The sequence below is a fragment of the Heptranchias perlo genome, chromosome 1, assembly GCF_035084215.1.
Source record: "Heptranchias perlo isolate sHepPer1 chromosome 1, sHepPer1.hap1, whole genome shotgun sequence".
NCBI classification, from domain to species: Eukaryota; Metazoa; Chordata; class Chondrichthyes; order Hexanchiformes; family Hexanchidae; genus Heptranchias; species Heptranchias perlo.
The window spans coordinates 85,307,922-85,325,115 of record NC_090325.1 but is presented as its reverse complement, the minus strand read 5'-3'; the positions used below and the strand labels follow the sequence as shown (position 1 = coordinate 85,325,115).

The 17,194-nt window shown below is 39.7% G+C and overlaps 1 protein-coding gene across 19 annotated transcripts in view; it reads right to left on the bottom strand.

Annotated features, from left to right (window-relative positions):
• Positions 1 to 17,194, bottom strand: part of fryl (furry homolog, like) — a 450,071-nt gene that overhangs the window by 3,002 nt on the left and 429,875 nt on the right. For 15 of the 19 annotated variants that reach the window (XM_067987951.1, XM_067987806.1, XM_067987841.1 and 12 more), the window contains 3 exons: positions 15,547 to 15,564; positions 8,294 to 8,404; positions 400 to 584 (listed from right to left, as the gene is read on the bottom strand). In XM_067987951.1, coding sequence (XP_067844052.1) covers positions 400 to 584; positions 8,294 to 8,404; positions 15,547 to 15,564 — 314 coding nt within the window. The remainder of the gene's footprint in view (positions 1 to 399; positions 585 to 8,293; positions 8,405 to 15,546; positions 15,565 to 17,194) is intronic. The other 4 variants (XM_067987858.1, XM_067987875.1, XM_067987918.1 and 1 more) reach the window with 1 other exon arrangement.

The window sequence follows — 17,194 nt, the reverse complement described above, 5'->3', positions numbered from 1 at the left end:
AGCTAATGTTTAGTACTATCCATTCAGTGCCAGTCTAATGGATCATGTTGGAAGAAATGTCACATTTAATGCACCAGTTTTTAAAAGTTTACAAGCACAATGTGCATCATAAATACTGTTGTAGCAATTTAGTACAAAATACAGTTCAAACTTGACATCAACTGCATTTCTTAAGTCCTAAATGTAAAAGTAACATATATATAAGAAAATAGCATGAAAAACAACTTAAATTTTGTCAAAAGGCATACTATATTGTTCATAATGTATCTCTACAAATGGTCTTGCTTGCCACTGGTAATTTTTGGAAATAAGCCAAAAATGTAATGTAATGTGGTCTGGTTCTTGCTGACATCATTGTTTAGTCAAATGACTGCTGATTAAAGTAATCACATGAATTACCTGAATGCCTTGACCTGAGCAATTGCAAATGGGAACTCCTTGTTTCTCAAGGTCTCAATGAGAGAATGAATAGCAGTCTCTGTGCATATCTGCAGGGCTTCGGGGACTTCAACTTCATCACTGCTACCTTCTGCCTCTTTCAGACTGGCTTCCAACTGAGCCAGTTCTTCTGACATATTTATTACCTGAAAACAAATGAAAATGAGAAAACTGATTGCTTTCAACTTTACTGCTGCCACACAGTTCCTAAAATATTCCTGTTACCACACCTCCCATATTTTGCATATATAAATCACTGTGTAAACAACAGAAAAAAACATTTGTAAATTGGAGTACAAATAATGATGTGCAGGCTCCAAATCTGGATCTGGCAATAACTGAATGATAGGGGGAACAGATACCTGCATACATAAGTCTGTAATTTAGAAATTATGATATGTACATACTCTAATGTTGTAATAATTCAGTGAACATTTTCCTATTGGACCTGTTGTTAATGTATCTTTTATCAGGTGGGCTATTGACTTCCAGATCAGTGGCATAACTGACAAAAGATGTGCACTTACTATGGAGAAATATGGATATTAGCAGGTAAAAATGAGCCTCTTGCTAACTAGAATCATGATGTGAAGATGCCGGTGATGGACTGGGGTGGACAAATGTAAGGAATCTTACAACACCAGGTTATAGTCCAACAATTTTATTTTAAAATCACAAGCTTTCGGAGATTATCCCCTTCGTCAGGTGAATGAGTGAAAGGTTCCTTTCACTCATTCACCTGACGAAGGGGATAATCTCCGAAAGCTTGTGATTTTAAAATAAAATTGTTGGACTATAACCTGGTGTTGTAAGATTCCTTACATTTAACTAGAATCATAGAATCGTTACAGCGCAGGAGGAGGCCATTCAGCCTGTGCCGGCAACTAATGGTTGTTGTAGAGAAATCCAGTGCCACATTGCAAAACAGCGGAGAGCAGCTGCAAGGACAAAATGGGGATTATAAATATCTTTTGTGTCCAATCCAAGCTATAGTATCTAAATGTGTTCTCAGTTGTATTTCAATAATAGTTACTGTGCTGCAGGGGATGTAGATACCTGTGGAGAGAAATACACTAAGAGTATGGATACAGTAGCCTAATGGTACTAGCAATCCAGAGGTTATGTGTTCAAATTCCATTTTGGCAAATTGTTGTAAAAAACTATCTGGCTCATGAATGTCCTTCAGGGAAGGTAGTTTGCCACCCCTAACGTGGTCTGTCTTACATGTGACTTCGGCCACACTATGTGGTTGACTCATAATGCCCTTTGAATTGACCAAGCAAGCCACCAGTTGTAAATAATACCTTCACAAGTTCAATAATAAAAAAAAATCATATCAGGATAAGATTAAGACAATCTCAGACCAGTCAACCCTGCAAAGTCCTCCGTACTAACTTCTGGGGGTTGGTGCCCAAGTTGGGACAGCTGTTCCACAGACTAGTCAAGCAGCAGCTTGTCACAGTCATACTAACAGAATCATATCAATCGGCTAACATCCTACTCTCCTCCATTATATTCCCCGAGTATGTTCTGTCCCACCTGCAGGACAGACACACCAGAGGTATACAGTCAAATGGGAGTGTCCATGAGAGTTCTCAATATTGACTCCAAACCCCATTGAGTCTCATGAAGCTCCAGGTCAAGGAAACCTCCTACTAAACAGCATCTCGCAAACCCCCCCCGCATTCCCCCCCCAAAAAAAACTGATGAATCAATACTCCTCCATGTTGATCATTACTTTTGGAAACTCAGAAGCAAAGGCACAGAATGTATGCTGGGTGGGGGTCTTCAATGCCCACTATCAATCTTGAACGATATAGCTGCCAGACTAAGACTGTGTCAGTAGAGAGGGAACCAACACAAGGAAATAACCCACTTAACTTTGTCCTCACCAACTTACCTGTCACAGGTATGTCTGTACATGACAGCATTGGTAGAAGTTACCACAGCACCAGTCCTTGTGAAGACAAAGAAACATCACCAGGGGAGGATATCCTCCATTGTATAGTATGTCACTACCACCATTGTAAACAATTTTACAACACCAAGTTATAGTCCAGCAATTTTATTTTAAATTCACAAGCTTTCGGAGGCTACCTCCTTCCTCAGGTGAACGATGTGAAATGACTTCATTTCCACATCGTTCACCTGAGGAAGGAGGTAGCCTCCGAAAGCTTGTGAATTTAAAATAAAATTGCTGGACTATAACTTGGTGTTGTAAAATTGTTTACAATTGTCAACCCCAGTCCATCACCGGCATCTCCACATCATGACTACCACCATGCAAAGTGAGACAGACTAAGGACAGTTTCTAGCAGCCCAAAACTGGGTGTCCATAAGGCACTATGGACTACCAGCAACAGCAGAATTTTATACAATCACAATCTGCAACCTTATGGCCCAGCACGTTCCTCCCTCCTTGATCACCATCAAGCCAGGGATTCAACTGTGATTCAATGCAGCGTGTAGAAAGATGTGCCAAGAGCAGCACCAGGCAGGCTACATAGTGAAGTTACTATACAGGGACTACCTGCATGCTAAACATCAAAGGCAGCAGGCCTGGGACGTTCTGCTACGTTGAAGGCACTATATAATTGCAATGTTGTTGTAGTAAAGACAGAGCTAACTGTTTCCACAACCAATGGATCAGGGCAAAGCTCTGGAGTGCTACCATATCCAGTCAAGAATGGTGGTGAACATTCAGATAACTAACGGGAGGAGCCTGCTCCATGAACAACCCCATCCTCAACCATGTTCTGGGCTCTACCATGAGTGCAAAAGACAAGGCTGAAGTGTTTGCAAGAGTCTTGTGTCAAATATGAGTCATAGAGTCATAGAGTTATACAGCACGGATAGAGGCCCTTCGGCCCATCGTGTCTGCGCCGGCCATCAAGCCCTGTCTACTCTAATCCCATATTCCAGCATTTGGTCCGTAGCCTTGTATGCTATGGCATTTCAAGTGCTCATCCAAATGCTTCTTGAATGTTGTGAGGGTTCCTGCCTCCACAACCCTTTCAGGCAGTGAGTTCCAGACTCCAACCACCCTCTGGGTGAAAAAGTTCTTTCTCAAATCCCCTCTAAACCTCCCGCCTTTTACCTTGAATCTATGTCCCCTTGTTATAGAACCCTCAACGAAGGGAAAAAGCTCCTTAGTATCTATCCTATCTGTGCCCCTCATAATTTTGTACACCTCAATCATGTCCCCCCTCAGCCTCCTCTGCTCCAAGGAAAACAAACCCAATCTTCCCAGTCTCTCTTCATAGCTGAAGCGCTCCAGCCCTGGTAACAACCTGGTGAATCTCCTCTGCACCCTCTCCAAAGCGATCACATCCTTCCTGTAGTGTGGCGACCAGAACTGCACACAGTACTCCAGCTGTGGCCTAACCAGTGTTTTATACAGCTCCATCATAACCTCCATGCCCTTATATTCTATGCCTCGGCTAATAAAGGCAAGTATCCCATATGCCTTCTTTACCACCTTATCTACCTGTTCCGCCGCCTTCAGGGATCTGTGAACTTGCACACCAAGATCCCTCTGACCCTCTGTCTTGCCTAGGGTCCTCCCATTCATTGTGTATTCCCTTGCCTTGTTAGTCCCTCCAAAGTGCATCACCTCGCACTTTTCCGGGTTAAATTCCATTTGCCACTGTTCTGCCCATCTGACCAACCCATCTATATCGTCCAGCAGACTGAGGCTATCCTCCTCGCTATTTACCACCCTACCAATTTTTGTATCATCAGCGAACTTACTGATCATACCTTTTACATTCATATCCAAGTCATTAATGTAGACCACAAACAGCAAGGGACCCAGCACCGATCCCTGTGGTACCCCACTGGCCACAGGCTTCCAGTCACAAAAACAACCTTCGACCATCACCCTCTGCCTTCTGCCACTAAGCCAGTTTTGTATCCAAAGTGCCAAGGCACCCTGGATTCCATGGGCTCGTACCTTCTTGACCAGTCTCCTGTGGGGGACTTTATCGAAGGCCTTACTGAAATCCATGTATACCACATCCACTGCGTTACCCTCATCCACACGCCTAGTCACCCCCTCAAAAAATTCAATCAAATTAGTCAGACATGATCTTCCCTTGACAAAGCCATGTTGACTATCCCTGATTAATCCTTGCTTCTCCAAGTGGAGACTAATTTTGTCCTTCAGAATTTTTTCCAATAATTTGCTGAGTAGATGTCCTATCTGGCTTTCTCCCAAGGTCCCCACTGTCATAGATACCAGTGTCCAGTCAATTCAGTTCACTCCATGTAACATTAAGAAATGATTAACTGCATTTGACACAGCAAAGGCTATGGGGCCTGACAACATCCCAACTGTAGTGCTGAAGACCTGTATACTAGCTGCTCCCCTCGCCAAGCTGTTCCAGTACAGCTATGACAATAGCATCTATCCGACAATGTGGAAGATTGTCTAGATATTTCCTATCCACAAAAATATAGGATAATTCTAACCCAATCAATTACTGCCCTATCAGCCTCCTCACAATTATTAGTGATAAAAGGAGTCATCAATATTGCTACCAAGCGACACCTACTCACCACAACTTTCTCATCGACGCTCAATTTGGGTTCTGCTTCAGCCACTCAACTCAAGATCTCAACACAGCCTTGATCCAGACATGGATGCAAAAGTTGAATATCTGAGGAGAGATGAGCGTAGCTGCTTTGACATCAAGGCAGCATTCAACCACGTATGGCATTGAGGAGCCCTAGCAAAACTGAAGTAAAAGGGAGTCAAAGGGAAAACTCTCCAGTGGCTGGAGTCATAGCTGATGCAAAGGAAGACGGTTGTGGTTGTCGGAGGCTAGTCATCACACCCCTAAGACATCAGTGCAGGAATTCTTCAGGGAAGTGTCCTCAGCCCAAACATCTCCAGTTGCTCAATCATGACCTTCCCTCCATCATAAGGCCAGGTATGGGGCTGTTCGTTGATGATTCCACAGTACTGAACTCTATTCACAACTTCTCTCATAATGAAGCAGCCGATGTCAACCTACAGCAGGAGCTGGATAACATCCAAGTGTGGGCTGACAAGTAGCAGGTATCATTCGCGCCACATAAGTGCTGCGTAATGATCATCTCAACTTGACTTTCAACAGCATTACTATCATTCAGTCCCACACCATCAACATCTTGGGGGTCACCACTGACCACAAGCTAAACTGTGCTAGCCATATCAACACTGTATCTACAAGAGTAGGGCAAAGGCTAGGTACTCTGCGATGGGTGTTTGATCCTCTGATCCCTCAATGCCTCATTAGTATCTACAAGGCTCAAGTCAGGAGTCCGATGGAATACTTACCACTTGCCTGGATGGGTGCAACTGCAACAACACCTAAGATGCTCAATACCATCCAGAACAGAACAGTCCACTTCATCAGTGGTTCTGCCACTGTATTCAAAACCCACCCCCTCCATTACTGTACACTGTGGCTACAGAATGTGCAATCTACAGAATGTACTTCAGCATCTCAACAGGCTTAATTCGACTGCACCTCCCTTCTCTGGGGCCTCTACCATCAAGAAATATAAGAGAAGCAATGTCATAGGAACACCTCCAATTTCCCCTCATTGTAACACATCACCCTGACATGGACAAATATCATCATTCATTCATCATCACTGGGTCAATATACTGGAATTTCCAACCTAACACCATGGTGTGTCATCACTTCAAGGAATGCAGCAGTTCATGCAGAAGGCCCATCACCACCTTCTTAGGGCAATTAGGAATGGGCAATAGATGCAGCCTTTTCAGCATAACCCATAGCCAGATGACAAAAATGAATATAATAGTGGAGGTGTAACGATAGATGAACATTCTGGAGTTTTGCGAAATCACCACTGGGGATCAAGGATTAATTATGCAGAAATTGGAAGGAAACTGGTACAAATTCTAAGTCTGCAAAATAGGCCAGTAAACAGTGGAAATCTGCTGAAATTCCAGAGCGGTATGCAAAAAAAGGACAATAATATTGGGTGAATTTAACTATTCCAAGACAGACTGGAACAAAGATAATGCCTGTGGTCAAAGTGGGAATTGATTTTTAAAATGCATCCAGGCCTGCTTCCTGGATCAGTATGTTTCTACTGCAAAAAGGAAAGAAGCATTGCTTGATTTAATCCCGGAAATGAAGTGGGCAAATAACTGATGTAAAAGTATAAGAACAACTGGGAAATAGCAACCACGACATAGGTTCAATGTGAAAATAGAAAAAGATAATGTAACGTCAAAGATAAGGGTGCTAGAATCAAAAAAGACAAAACGCAGTGAGATTAAAAAGGGGATCTAGCCCAACGTAACTAGGTAGAAAAGTCAGCAGTGGGAAATCTTCAAATATTCTCATACATAGAGTACAAAATAAATATATTTCACAAAAGGGTGCAGAAAAGATTTACTAGAATGGTTCCAGGGATGAGGGACCTCAGTTAAGTGGATAGACTGGAGAAGTTGGGGTTGTTCTCCTTAGAGCAGAGAAGGTTGAGAGGAGATTTGATAGAAGTGTTCAAAGTCATGACGGGTTTAGATAAAGTAAATAAAGAGAAACTGTTCCCATTGGTGGAAGGGTTGAGAACCAGAGGACACAGATTTAAGGTGATTGGCAAAAGAACCAAAGGCGACGTGAGGAATAACTTTTTTATGCAGCGAGTAGTTATGATCTGGAATGTGCTGCCTGAAAGGATAGTGGATGCAGATTCAATCGTGGCTTTCAAAAAGGAATTGGATAAATACTTGAAGGGAAAAAATTTGCAGGGCTACGGGAAAAGAGCAAGGGACTGGGACTAATTGAATTGCTCTTACAAAGAGCCGGCACTGACTCGATGGGCCTAATGGCCTCCTTCTGTGCTGTACCAATTCTATGTGAAAAGAGGGTGCATCAAAGAATAGAGTTCCTTGGATAATTTGAGAAATTAAAATTAAACTAAAACTTAAAAGGGAAGCATATGATAAAGCTAGGGCTAACACTATTAAAAATAATCAAGAGGCAGATAAATATATAAAGGATATTAGAGCCATAGATTTTGTCAGCATAGATTCACCAGGACGATGCCAGGGATGGGAAAGTATAGCAGGGAGGTGAAAGGGGAGATCAGGGGGCGAAAAGGGAGATCAGAGGGCTAAAAGGGAATATGAGAAAAGGCTAGCAGATAACATAAAAGGAAATAGTAAGGTCTTTTTTAAGCAAATAAGTAAAAGAATAGTTAAATGGAGGGTAGGAAGACTCAGGAATGAAGGAGGGAATTGAATTGCAGAGGGTGAAAGTATGGTGGAGATGTTAAATAAATATTTTGCATCAATTTTTACAAATTATGGTAGAAGTGAGAACACAGGTTTAGAGGAGGATCTGGAACAATTGTTAGAGATAATTGTAGAAAAGGAATTGGTTCTGAAAAAGTTATCCACAACAGAACTCAAGGTGGATAAGTCATCAAACCCTGATGACATGCACCCTAGTCTGTTAAAAGAAGTCAGAGGGGAGATAGCAAAGGCTCTGGTGAATATATTTATTCAGCAGGATATAACAATGCTTCATATATAGGTATGATGTGGAGATGCCGGTGATGGACTGGGGTTGACAATTGTAAACAATTTTACAACACCAAGTTATAGTCCAGCAATTTTATTTTAAATTCACAAGCTTTCGGAGGCTACCTCCTTCCTCAGGTGAACGATGTGGAAATGAAGTCCTCGAAATGAAGTCGCATTTATAATTCACAGAACAATGCTGGTGATAACAGACAGTTTTTTCAACAGTTTTTTCATATATAGGTAAATCAAGACAAGGCATACAGAACAGGATTTCTGCCCTAAATGCAAAAATTACTCAAAAGTTACCTCAGCCTCTTGCTTGATGGTGTCTACTTGACTAATGAGTTTGCAGTAGGCTTGATACAAGAGCAGTAGTTGGAAATGCAGTTTGTACAGCCTTCGGCACAGCTCTAGCTCCTAAAAAGAGTAAATGTAGATAAATTAGCATCCTACTCAGCTTACTGCACATGAAATAACTTGAAGATTAATCACAATCAGCTTTCTGCAATGAAATATTAAAGATGGTTACTTACTAGTTGCACAGTGGAAATTTCAGCCTAAAATGAGCTGATACAATGTAAAGCTGATGAAAGGCAGGTGAAAGCTGAACCTTGCACTAGTCACAGTTACAGCTTCAGTACAAAAAGCAAAAATCAGCTCACAAGTACATCTGACACAAAGCAGCCAGCATTACTGTGAAAGACTGTTATTTAACAGTAAGTGAAAAATTAATGAAATCCATGACATTCAGAAAAAAGTCAACAGTCCACATATTTTCCTCAAAATAATTTTAAATCCCACTGTTGAACTGATATCTACAAAGTATTACTCCTATGCATATGTGGCGCCTTCAAGACACCTTAAGTACTAAGCTAATTGAGTTTACAATCTTTATTTGATTTTATGATTTTTACAAGGGATTATAATGTAACATAATCTGACTACACTCAATGATTATTAGGTAAATGAAAACTGACCTGAAGGTTACAGAAACAACCAAGAGTGTGCTATGACGTCCCATCACTGCATGCCCATTTGCTTCTGCAGCTGGTAAGAACAAAAGCTTACCTTAAGGTTCCAAGCCTCTGGTCAATATTGGTTTCTTATTACTTTCTACATATTTTAAAAATGGGAGACGTTTCACTCATTTTGCAAATACTGCAATAATTGCTTTACACCATCATTAGACAACTATTTCTGTTCTTATCCAATGATTTTAGTAATCATACAAAATTGACAAAACTATTCCTCAATGTCTTATTAGTCATTCGGTTTAGAATTTCTGTGAACGATACAACATTCTCCATTCACCATTAAAAAAAAATTGGAATAAATAGCTTCTTTGCTGAAAAGTGTCTTCTAGTCAGGACAAATGGAGATTTGTTTCAAGAAATGACTAAATTCCAAACATTTACTTTAATCATAGAATCATACAGCACCAAAGGAGGTCATTTGGCCCATCGTGTCCGTGCCGGGTCTTTGGAAGAGCTATCCAATCATTCCCTTGCTCTTTCTCCATAGCTCTCATTTTCAAGTATATATCCAATATTAATCTTAATGAATTGTTTTTTTTATTTGTTCATGGGATGTGGGCGTCGCTGGTGAGGTCAGCATTTAGTGCCCATCCTTAATTGCCCTCGAGAAGGTGGTGGTGAGCCGCCTTCTTGAACCACTTCAGGTGAGGTGAAGGTTCTCCCACAGTGCTGTTAGATAGGGAGTTCCAGGCTTTTGACCCAGCGACAATGAAGGAACGGCGATATATTTCCAAGTCGGGATGGTGTGCGACTTGGAGGAGAACGTGCAGATGGTCTTGTTCCCATGATCCTGCTGCCCTTGTCCTTCTAGGTGGTAGAGGTCGCGGATTTGGGAGGTGCTGTCGAAGAAGCCTTGGATGGTATACACTGCAGCCACAGTGTGCCGGTGGTGAAGGGAGTGAATGTTTAGGGTGGTGGATGGGGTGCCAATCAAGTGGGCTGCTTTGTCCCGGATGGTGTCGAGCTTCTTGAGTGTTGTTGGAGCTGCACTCATCCAGGCAAGTGCAGAGTATTCCATCACACTCCTGATTTGTGCCTTGTAGATGGTAAAAAGGCTTTGGGGAGTCAGGAGGTGAGTCAATCACCGCAGAATACCCAGCCTCTGACCAGCTCTTGTAGCCACAGTATTTATGTGGCTGGTCCAGTTAAGTTTCTGGTCAATGGTGACCCCCAGGATTTTGATGGTGGGGGATTTGGCGATGGTAATGTTGTTGAATGTCAAGGGGAGGGGGATAGACTCTCTCTTGTTGGAGATGGTCATTGCCTCGCACTTGTCTGGCACGAATGTTACTTGCCACTCATCAGCCCAAGTCTGGATGTTGTCCAGGTCTTGCTGCATGCGGGCACGGACTGCTTCATTATTTGAGGGGTTGCGAATGGAACTGAACACTGTGCAATCGTCAGCGAATATCCCCTTTTCTGACCTTATGATGGAGGGAAGGTCATTGATGAAGCAGCTGAAGACACTGCCCTGAGGAACTCCTGCAGCAATGTCCTGGGGCTGAGATGATTGGCCTCCAACAACCACTATCATCTTCCTTTGTGCTAGGCATGACTCCAGGCACTGGAGAGTTTTCCCCCCGATTCCCATTGACTTCAATTTTACTAGGGCTCCTTGGTGCCACACTCAGTCAAATGCTGCCTTGATGTCAAGGGCAGTCACTCTCTCTAGAATTCAGCTCTTTTGTCCATGTTTGGACCAAGGCTGTAATGAGGTCTGGAGCCGAGTGGTCCTGACGGAACCTAAACTGAGCATCAGTGAGCAGGTTATTGATGAGTAAGTGCCAATTGATAGCACTGTCGACAACACCTTCCATCACTTTGCTGATGATTGAGAGTAGACTGATGGGGCGGGAACTGGATTTGTCCTGCTTTTTGTGGACAGGACATACCTGGGCAATTTTCTATATTGTCGGGTAGATGCCAGTGTTGTAGCTGTACTGGAACAGTTTGGCTAGAGGCGCGGCTAGTTCTGGAGCACAAGTCTTCAGCCCTACAGCCGGGATGTTGTCGGGGCCCATAGCCTTTGCTGTATCCAGTGCACTCAGCCGTTTCTTGATATCAATGAGCTCTTGGCCACAGATAATCTTTGTAAATGCAACCTTGTTCGAATAGATTATGATAGATCCTGATAAAATTCACACATGCTGAGCCAGTACACATTTTCAATAGGGATTCCACAAGGTTGATCCTGTCCCAGTTCTCACAATAATAGGAATCTAGCTACTTCTACCTTGAACAGTCATTAAATTTGTGAACATTGTCTAGGGAAGCATTTACTTGCTCCAGAAGACTCTGAAGACATGTAGGTTTATTGGAACTCATCATCACTACCTCTTTGAAAAGTGAAACAGTTAAAAAGAATTGTGGTTAACTTTAAAACCCTTTTGATTTTCTGTTCCTGCTGATTTTCTTGTACATTTTTGAGGAAAATGAAGAACTGGCAGAGGAGTATTACTGAGCTCAATAGTGCCAGGAAGCTGATTTAACAGCAGTAGATACAGCTATTAACATAGGGTGCTTCAGTAAACTTGCTGTTTGAACTGTGTGTATTATTTTGGTCCTCTCTCACTGTTGGGCAAACTAATTCTTTCATGCCATATCGATGACATAATTAGTACATACTTGCTTAGAACATTCATGAATCAACAGAAATAGAACGGGTGGAGGGCTGCCTAAAGAATATTGAAAATAAGCATAGCCCTTAACAGTTGTACATATAAAAGGAAGTAATGAGGATAAGGCTTCTCAAAGATTAGCACAGGTAACAACAAATTGCATTTAAGATAAAAATCAACTATCACCCAATAAAACACGAAACAACGTATTCAAGACCAATTTCCATAATTTACATTAGATCCACGCGCATTTACAACCTTAAGTTCTCTGCCTTCTTTGCTACACAACAGCAACCTGTTCATCAAACCATCATTTGGATATCATCTCCAAAGGTGTAAAGTCAAGTCTATAACAATTCTCATGAATTAACTTCAGAAAAACAAATCACAAATATAATAGTTGACAATTACACTGCAAATGGTTAGGTTAGTGGAGGTGTTAATAAATACACCAGCTGTAGGTACTTTGCACAATCAGAGTTACAGCACTTTATATGTTGACATAATCTAGAATGCATTATATACAAGTTTTGTTAGTAATGGAGCTGAAAGTTAATGTTTAGCTATCAACACCTTATTGATATTGTAATTTAATAAACTGATATTGTAATTTAATAAACTGATAAAGTGCCTATTAATTGCTACTATATTTCTTTAACATACTTCTTTAGCAAAATATATTTACAATCGGAACCAACATTTCTGTTTGATCATTAGTACACAAAAATTCTGGGAGATCTTTTAAGATTTTTTAAAACAAGCTTTGCAAATATGAGATGATGTACAGTTAATAGTTTAATAATGGCTCAAGCCTTTGGTCAATAATAGTTTCATTATAACTTTTTACTTATTTTTAAAGAACTGACTTTACAATATATACACTAGCAGAACTTGCAGTATTGTGTTCAATTGGTCACCGCGCTACAAAAGGGACATTCATGTACTTGGGAGGATCCAGAGAACAACAACAACTTGCATTAATATAGTACTTTTAATGTAGTAAAACGTTCCAGGAGTGTTATCAAACAAAAAAATTGATTAAGAGCACCAAAAATGATCTCAATTGTAAAGGGAATGAACTATGAGAAAATACGAGAGAAATTCAATCTCTACACTGTGGAGCAAAGAATATATATTTTTTTATTCGTTCACGGGATGTGGGCGTCGCTGGCAAGGCCGGCATTTATTGCCCATCCCTAATTGCCCTCGAGAAGGTGGTGGTGAGCCGCCTTCTTGAACCGCTGCAGTCCGTGTGGTGACGGTTCTCCCACAGTGCTGTTAGGAAGGGAGTTCCAGGATTTTGACCCAGCGACAATGAAGGAACGGCAATATATTTCCAAGTCGGGATGGTGTGTGACTTGGAGGGGAACGTGCAGGTGGTGTTGTTCCCATGGGCCTGCTGCCCTTGTCCTTCTAGGTGGTAGAGGTCGCGGGTTTGGGAGGTGCTGTCGAAGAAGCCTTGGCGAGTTGCTGCAGTGCATCCTGTGGATGGTGCACACTGCAGCCACAGTGCGCCGGTGGTGAAGGGAGTGAATGTTTAGGGTGGTGGATGGGGTGCCAATCAAGCGGGCTGCTTTATCTTGGATGGTGTCGAGCTTCTTGAGTGTTGTTGGAGCTGCACTCATCCAGGCAAGTGGAGAGTATTCCATCACACTCCTGACTTGTGCCTTGTAGATGGTGGAAAGGCTTTGGGGAGTCAGGAGGTGAGTCACTCGCCGCAGAATACCCAGCCTCTGACCTGCTCTCGTAGCCACAGTATTTATATGGCTGGTCCAGTTAAGTTTCTGGTCAACGGTGAACCCCAGGATGTTGATTGTGGGGGATTCGGTGATGGTAATGCCGTTGAATGTCAAGGGGAGGTGGGGAGGGAATCTCATCAAGGTATATAAAATGTCAAATTGTACTGATAAGGCAAAACCAGAATATTACTTCAAAGTATGTTAGACCAGTAGGACCAGAGGTCAAAAATTGTAATTAGTGAAAAGTAAATTTGGGATGGATATTAGGAAAAAGTTCTTCATTCAAAGGGTAATAAATATTTGAAATAATTTGCCAGGCAAGATAGTATAGACAAATGCAATTGGAAGCTAGACTTGGAGAGTGAGGGTACCAGGGGGATGAACCTCAATGAATCAAATCATTCATATGTGAATGTTTTCACTCATTTTAGAGCTGCTGCATGTGCTTTATTACATCACCAGGCAACAATCTCTGTTCCTGCCCATTGACCTTAATAATTGAACAACAGTGATAAACTATTTTTTTTACATGCGACATCTTTTCAGCCAAGTAGATTTAGCATTTTCAGATCAAATCAACAGCTATGATGAGCCGCAGCATTTATCTTCAAACTCAAATCACTACAACGTGTTAAAGAGACTGTCAATATAAAATACTGTACATACTTTAATTGCTAAAATGTTAGTGTCATACTAAAAACACATTTGAGACAGATTTACTAAATAAAAAAACATTTTTGGCTATTTCATTCCTGTAATGTGTGGTTTCATAATTGTTCAATTTACTACAATGTTTCAATATGACATATAATAGACTTTCTGAGCAAAATTACTGCTTGAACAAAACAACTGAACCAAGTTATTAAATGCCAAACTCAATAATAAGTTGTGTATATTTAATGTCATTGCATTGTTTTATTCATGCTGCCAAAAGTTCCTAGGAAACATCTTAAATACTTTTTGGTACAGAAACGCATAAACCACAGTACGTGATGCAAACAGTGAGAAACAAGAACGATTTTCAACAACAGTACAATTCACTGATTATTCTCCACATATATCTATTTCCATATTAATGTACTTTTTAGTAAGTTTTACATACTGGAAGAAAAATAAACTAGCCTCTATGATTTTAAAAGATTTACTTTATTCCAAATTTAAATTAATTATTACTGGATAAGGATTTGCACATTCTATATTTAAAGAAAGAAAATAATTTTCACCATCACTCTACCATGCTTATCAAAGCTAATAAATTTAGATGGAAAATAAAGAATTCTTAAATCTGATAATAGAACATAAATCATCACAGAAATGTGGTTTTCTTTAAGGGTATGCAAACCATACAACCTTAAACTTGGCTTGTCTGAACTTACACATATTTTAAATTCGAGACCTTGATTACTGATTTGAAATGAAAATATTCCTGTGTAGAAGACAACAAAGGTAATACTTTATATATTTCAGTCATACTATATTTAAATTTGAAATTTAAAACTAAGAAATGTTCATAGCCTAAATTGTTTGATAGAAAAATAGGCCTATTTTAAGTTAGCTTTTTTAAAAAAATCTTGTAGAATACCTATATTCAGCACAAACTACAATTTTGGTTTCCTAAAAGGATTTTGAGAGTAGAGATTTAAAAAAATTAGACTTTAATATTGAAATTTACATTTCATTTGATTCACCACTGCCCACTAATATAAAAATCACCAACTTTAATTTCTCTTTTAAATTGCCAACGTGTGGAGAAAAATATAACTAATTTCTGAAGTCTGCTGTCAGTACTTATCTGTACGTGCACTAGTCAAGAACAATCACTGCCCACTTGCCATATATGTGGTTTGTAAGATCAAGAATTTGATACTTACAATGTTATTTACCTCAGTACTCACAACTGGATGTAATTTAATATTCTTACTATAGATGTTCAATGAAAGGAAATTCTCAGTAATTATTTACATGAAAGGCTACAAGGATGTTGTATGACTGGCATCATAGACAACATGGAAGCAACACAAAGCATTCCTTGACAGCTGTGTAACATCTATACATATATGAATGATGATAGACACATTGCAGGGTTACAAATGGAAACGCGGCAAACAAAGGTAAGTTTGCGATTGCGACACTGTTAATATGTCTAGAAGTCAAGAACCATCACTTACTGCTAGAACTTCCATTTGCTAAGCAAGAAGGTGAAGTCACAAAACAAAGAAAGAAAAAGAGATCAAGAATTAGTGACAGTTAAACTTCACACAAGGTCAAAGATGCCCCAGTGTTATCAGAACTGATTTACAAACTAACCTATGCTACAGATTGAACCCAAATCCCAAGCGATGTTTAGAAGATGCATTTTTATCTCTTTACACAAAGCCTCCTTCCTCAATTAAAACCTGATTTTCAACATTTCATTACTAACATATGTAACAGAAATTATTTTTGGTTTTGTGATAACTTTACAATATAATAGTCCAGAGTTATGAATTGCTCCATCATAGGATTACATTGCTCAAACACAATGGAAACCTATCTACAATTGCCAAGTTAGTAAAATCTTATTTCTTAAATTACTTTAGATTTCTTCAAAACTATGCTTACATATTGAAGTTCAATGACAGCTTTAATGGTAACTGTGATAAAATGATCAAACTGCTATTTCCATTCCAAAAATAGTGGGTTTAATCGATATTATTTTACTGCATGACTTTAATAATAATATAGAATTAAGAGTGGAAGGTTTAACATTTATTTTATTGAATGCTTTTAATTAAAATTTGGATTTTAAAAGACTATTGTATGTCCTCCTACATATGTACAAAAAAACATTATGTATATTCAACACTCTCTAAAATTACTCTTATGGGACAAAATGAATGATATAAAAATGATTCACATTACAGCAAAGGTCGCAGCCTATCAAAGAGTTTCTTAAAATGACCTTACTGCAGGAATCTAGCCATTGCAGTATTTTGAAGGACTTTCTAACCTTATTAAATCACAGTCGTGTTGTGAATCATTGTCGCATAATTATTTTTTGTAGGATGCCAATATGACCAGGAGGAAATTTTAGACTCTTTCCTCACTAATATTTAGGTTAGAATTACCTAAGGTGCAATAACACAAGTTTCTCATATGTTACACGTAGGTTTTTTAAAAATTCTCCACTTGCTAGTAGTTAGGATCTTTAAAATATCTATATATCAGAAAAGTCCAGAAAAACAATCTATAACTGAAAATCAAGATAAATCCACACTCCCTACATTGCACCTTACAAACTGTACATAGTGCAAACTGTAATATTTTAGAGCAGGAAAAAAATACAAGAGCAACATTTTAACTCAGATTTTAAAAGTCAGCAGCTCACCAGGACAAAAGTTAGATCACCACTGTCAATTTAAAGTTTGCAAATATTGGGCTTTTTAAGCAGATACAGCCCCTACACAAATATCTGGTCTGCGTTTGCTGAATACTGTTATTATGTTTGGACATGTCATTACACTGCAAAAATGTTCTCATGTCTCTTGGCATCTGGCTGTTCTGCTTTTCTCCCTTCCCAGTAAACAAGGTATTCATTCATTATTACAGTTCTGATCGATGACATAATAAAATATTAAGTTTAGAGTTAATTTAAATGATATTTTTTACAACTGCTTATGAGTAAATGAAGCTCCCACATTAAATATTATTCTGGAGTAAAACAACATCTATTACCGTTAGCTAAAATCTTTCGCAATTGCATTATTGACCAAATTTCTATTGCGAAAATGTTCAATTGGCACCAAATGCAGAAGGGATGGCGACATCCGAAAAGAC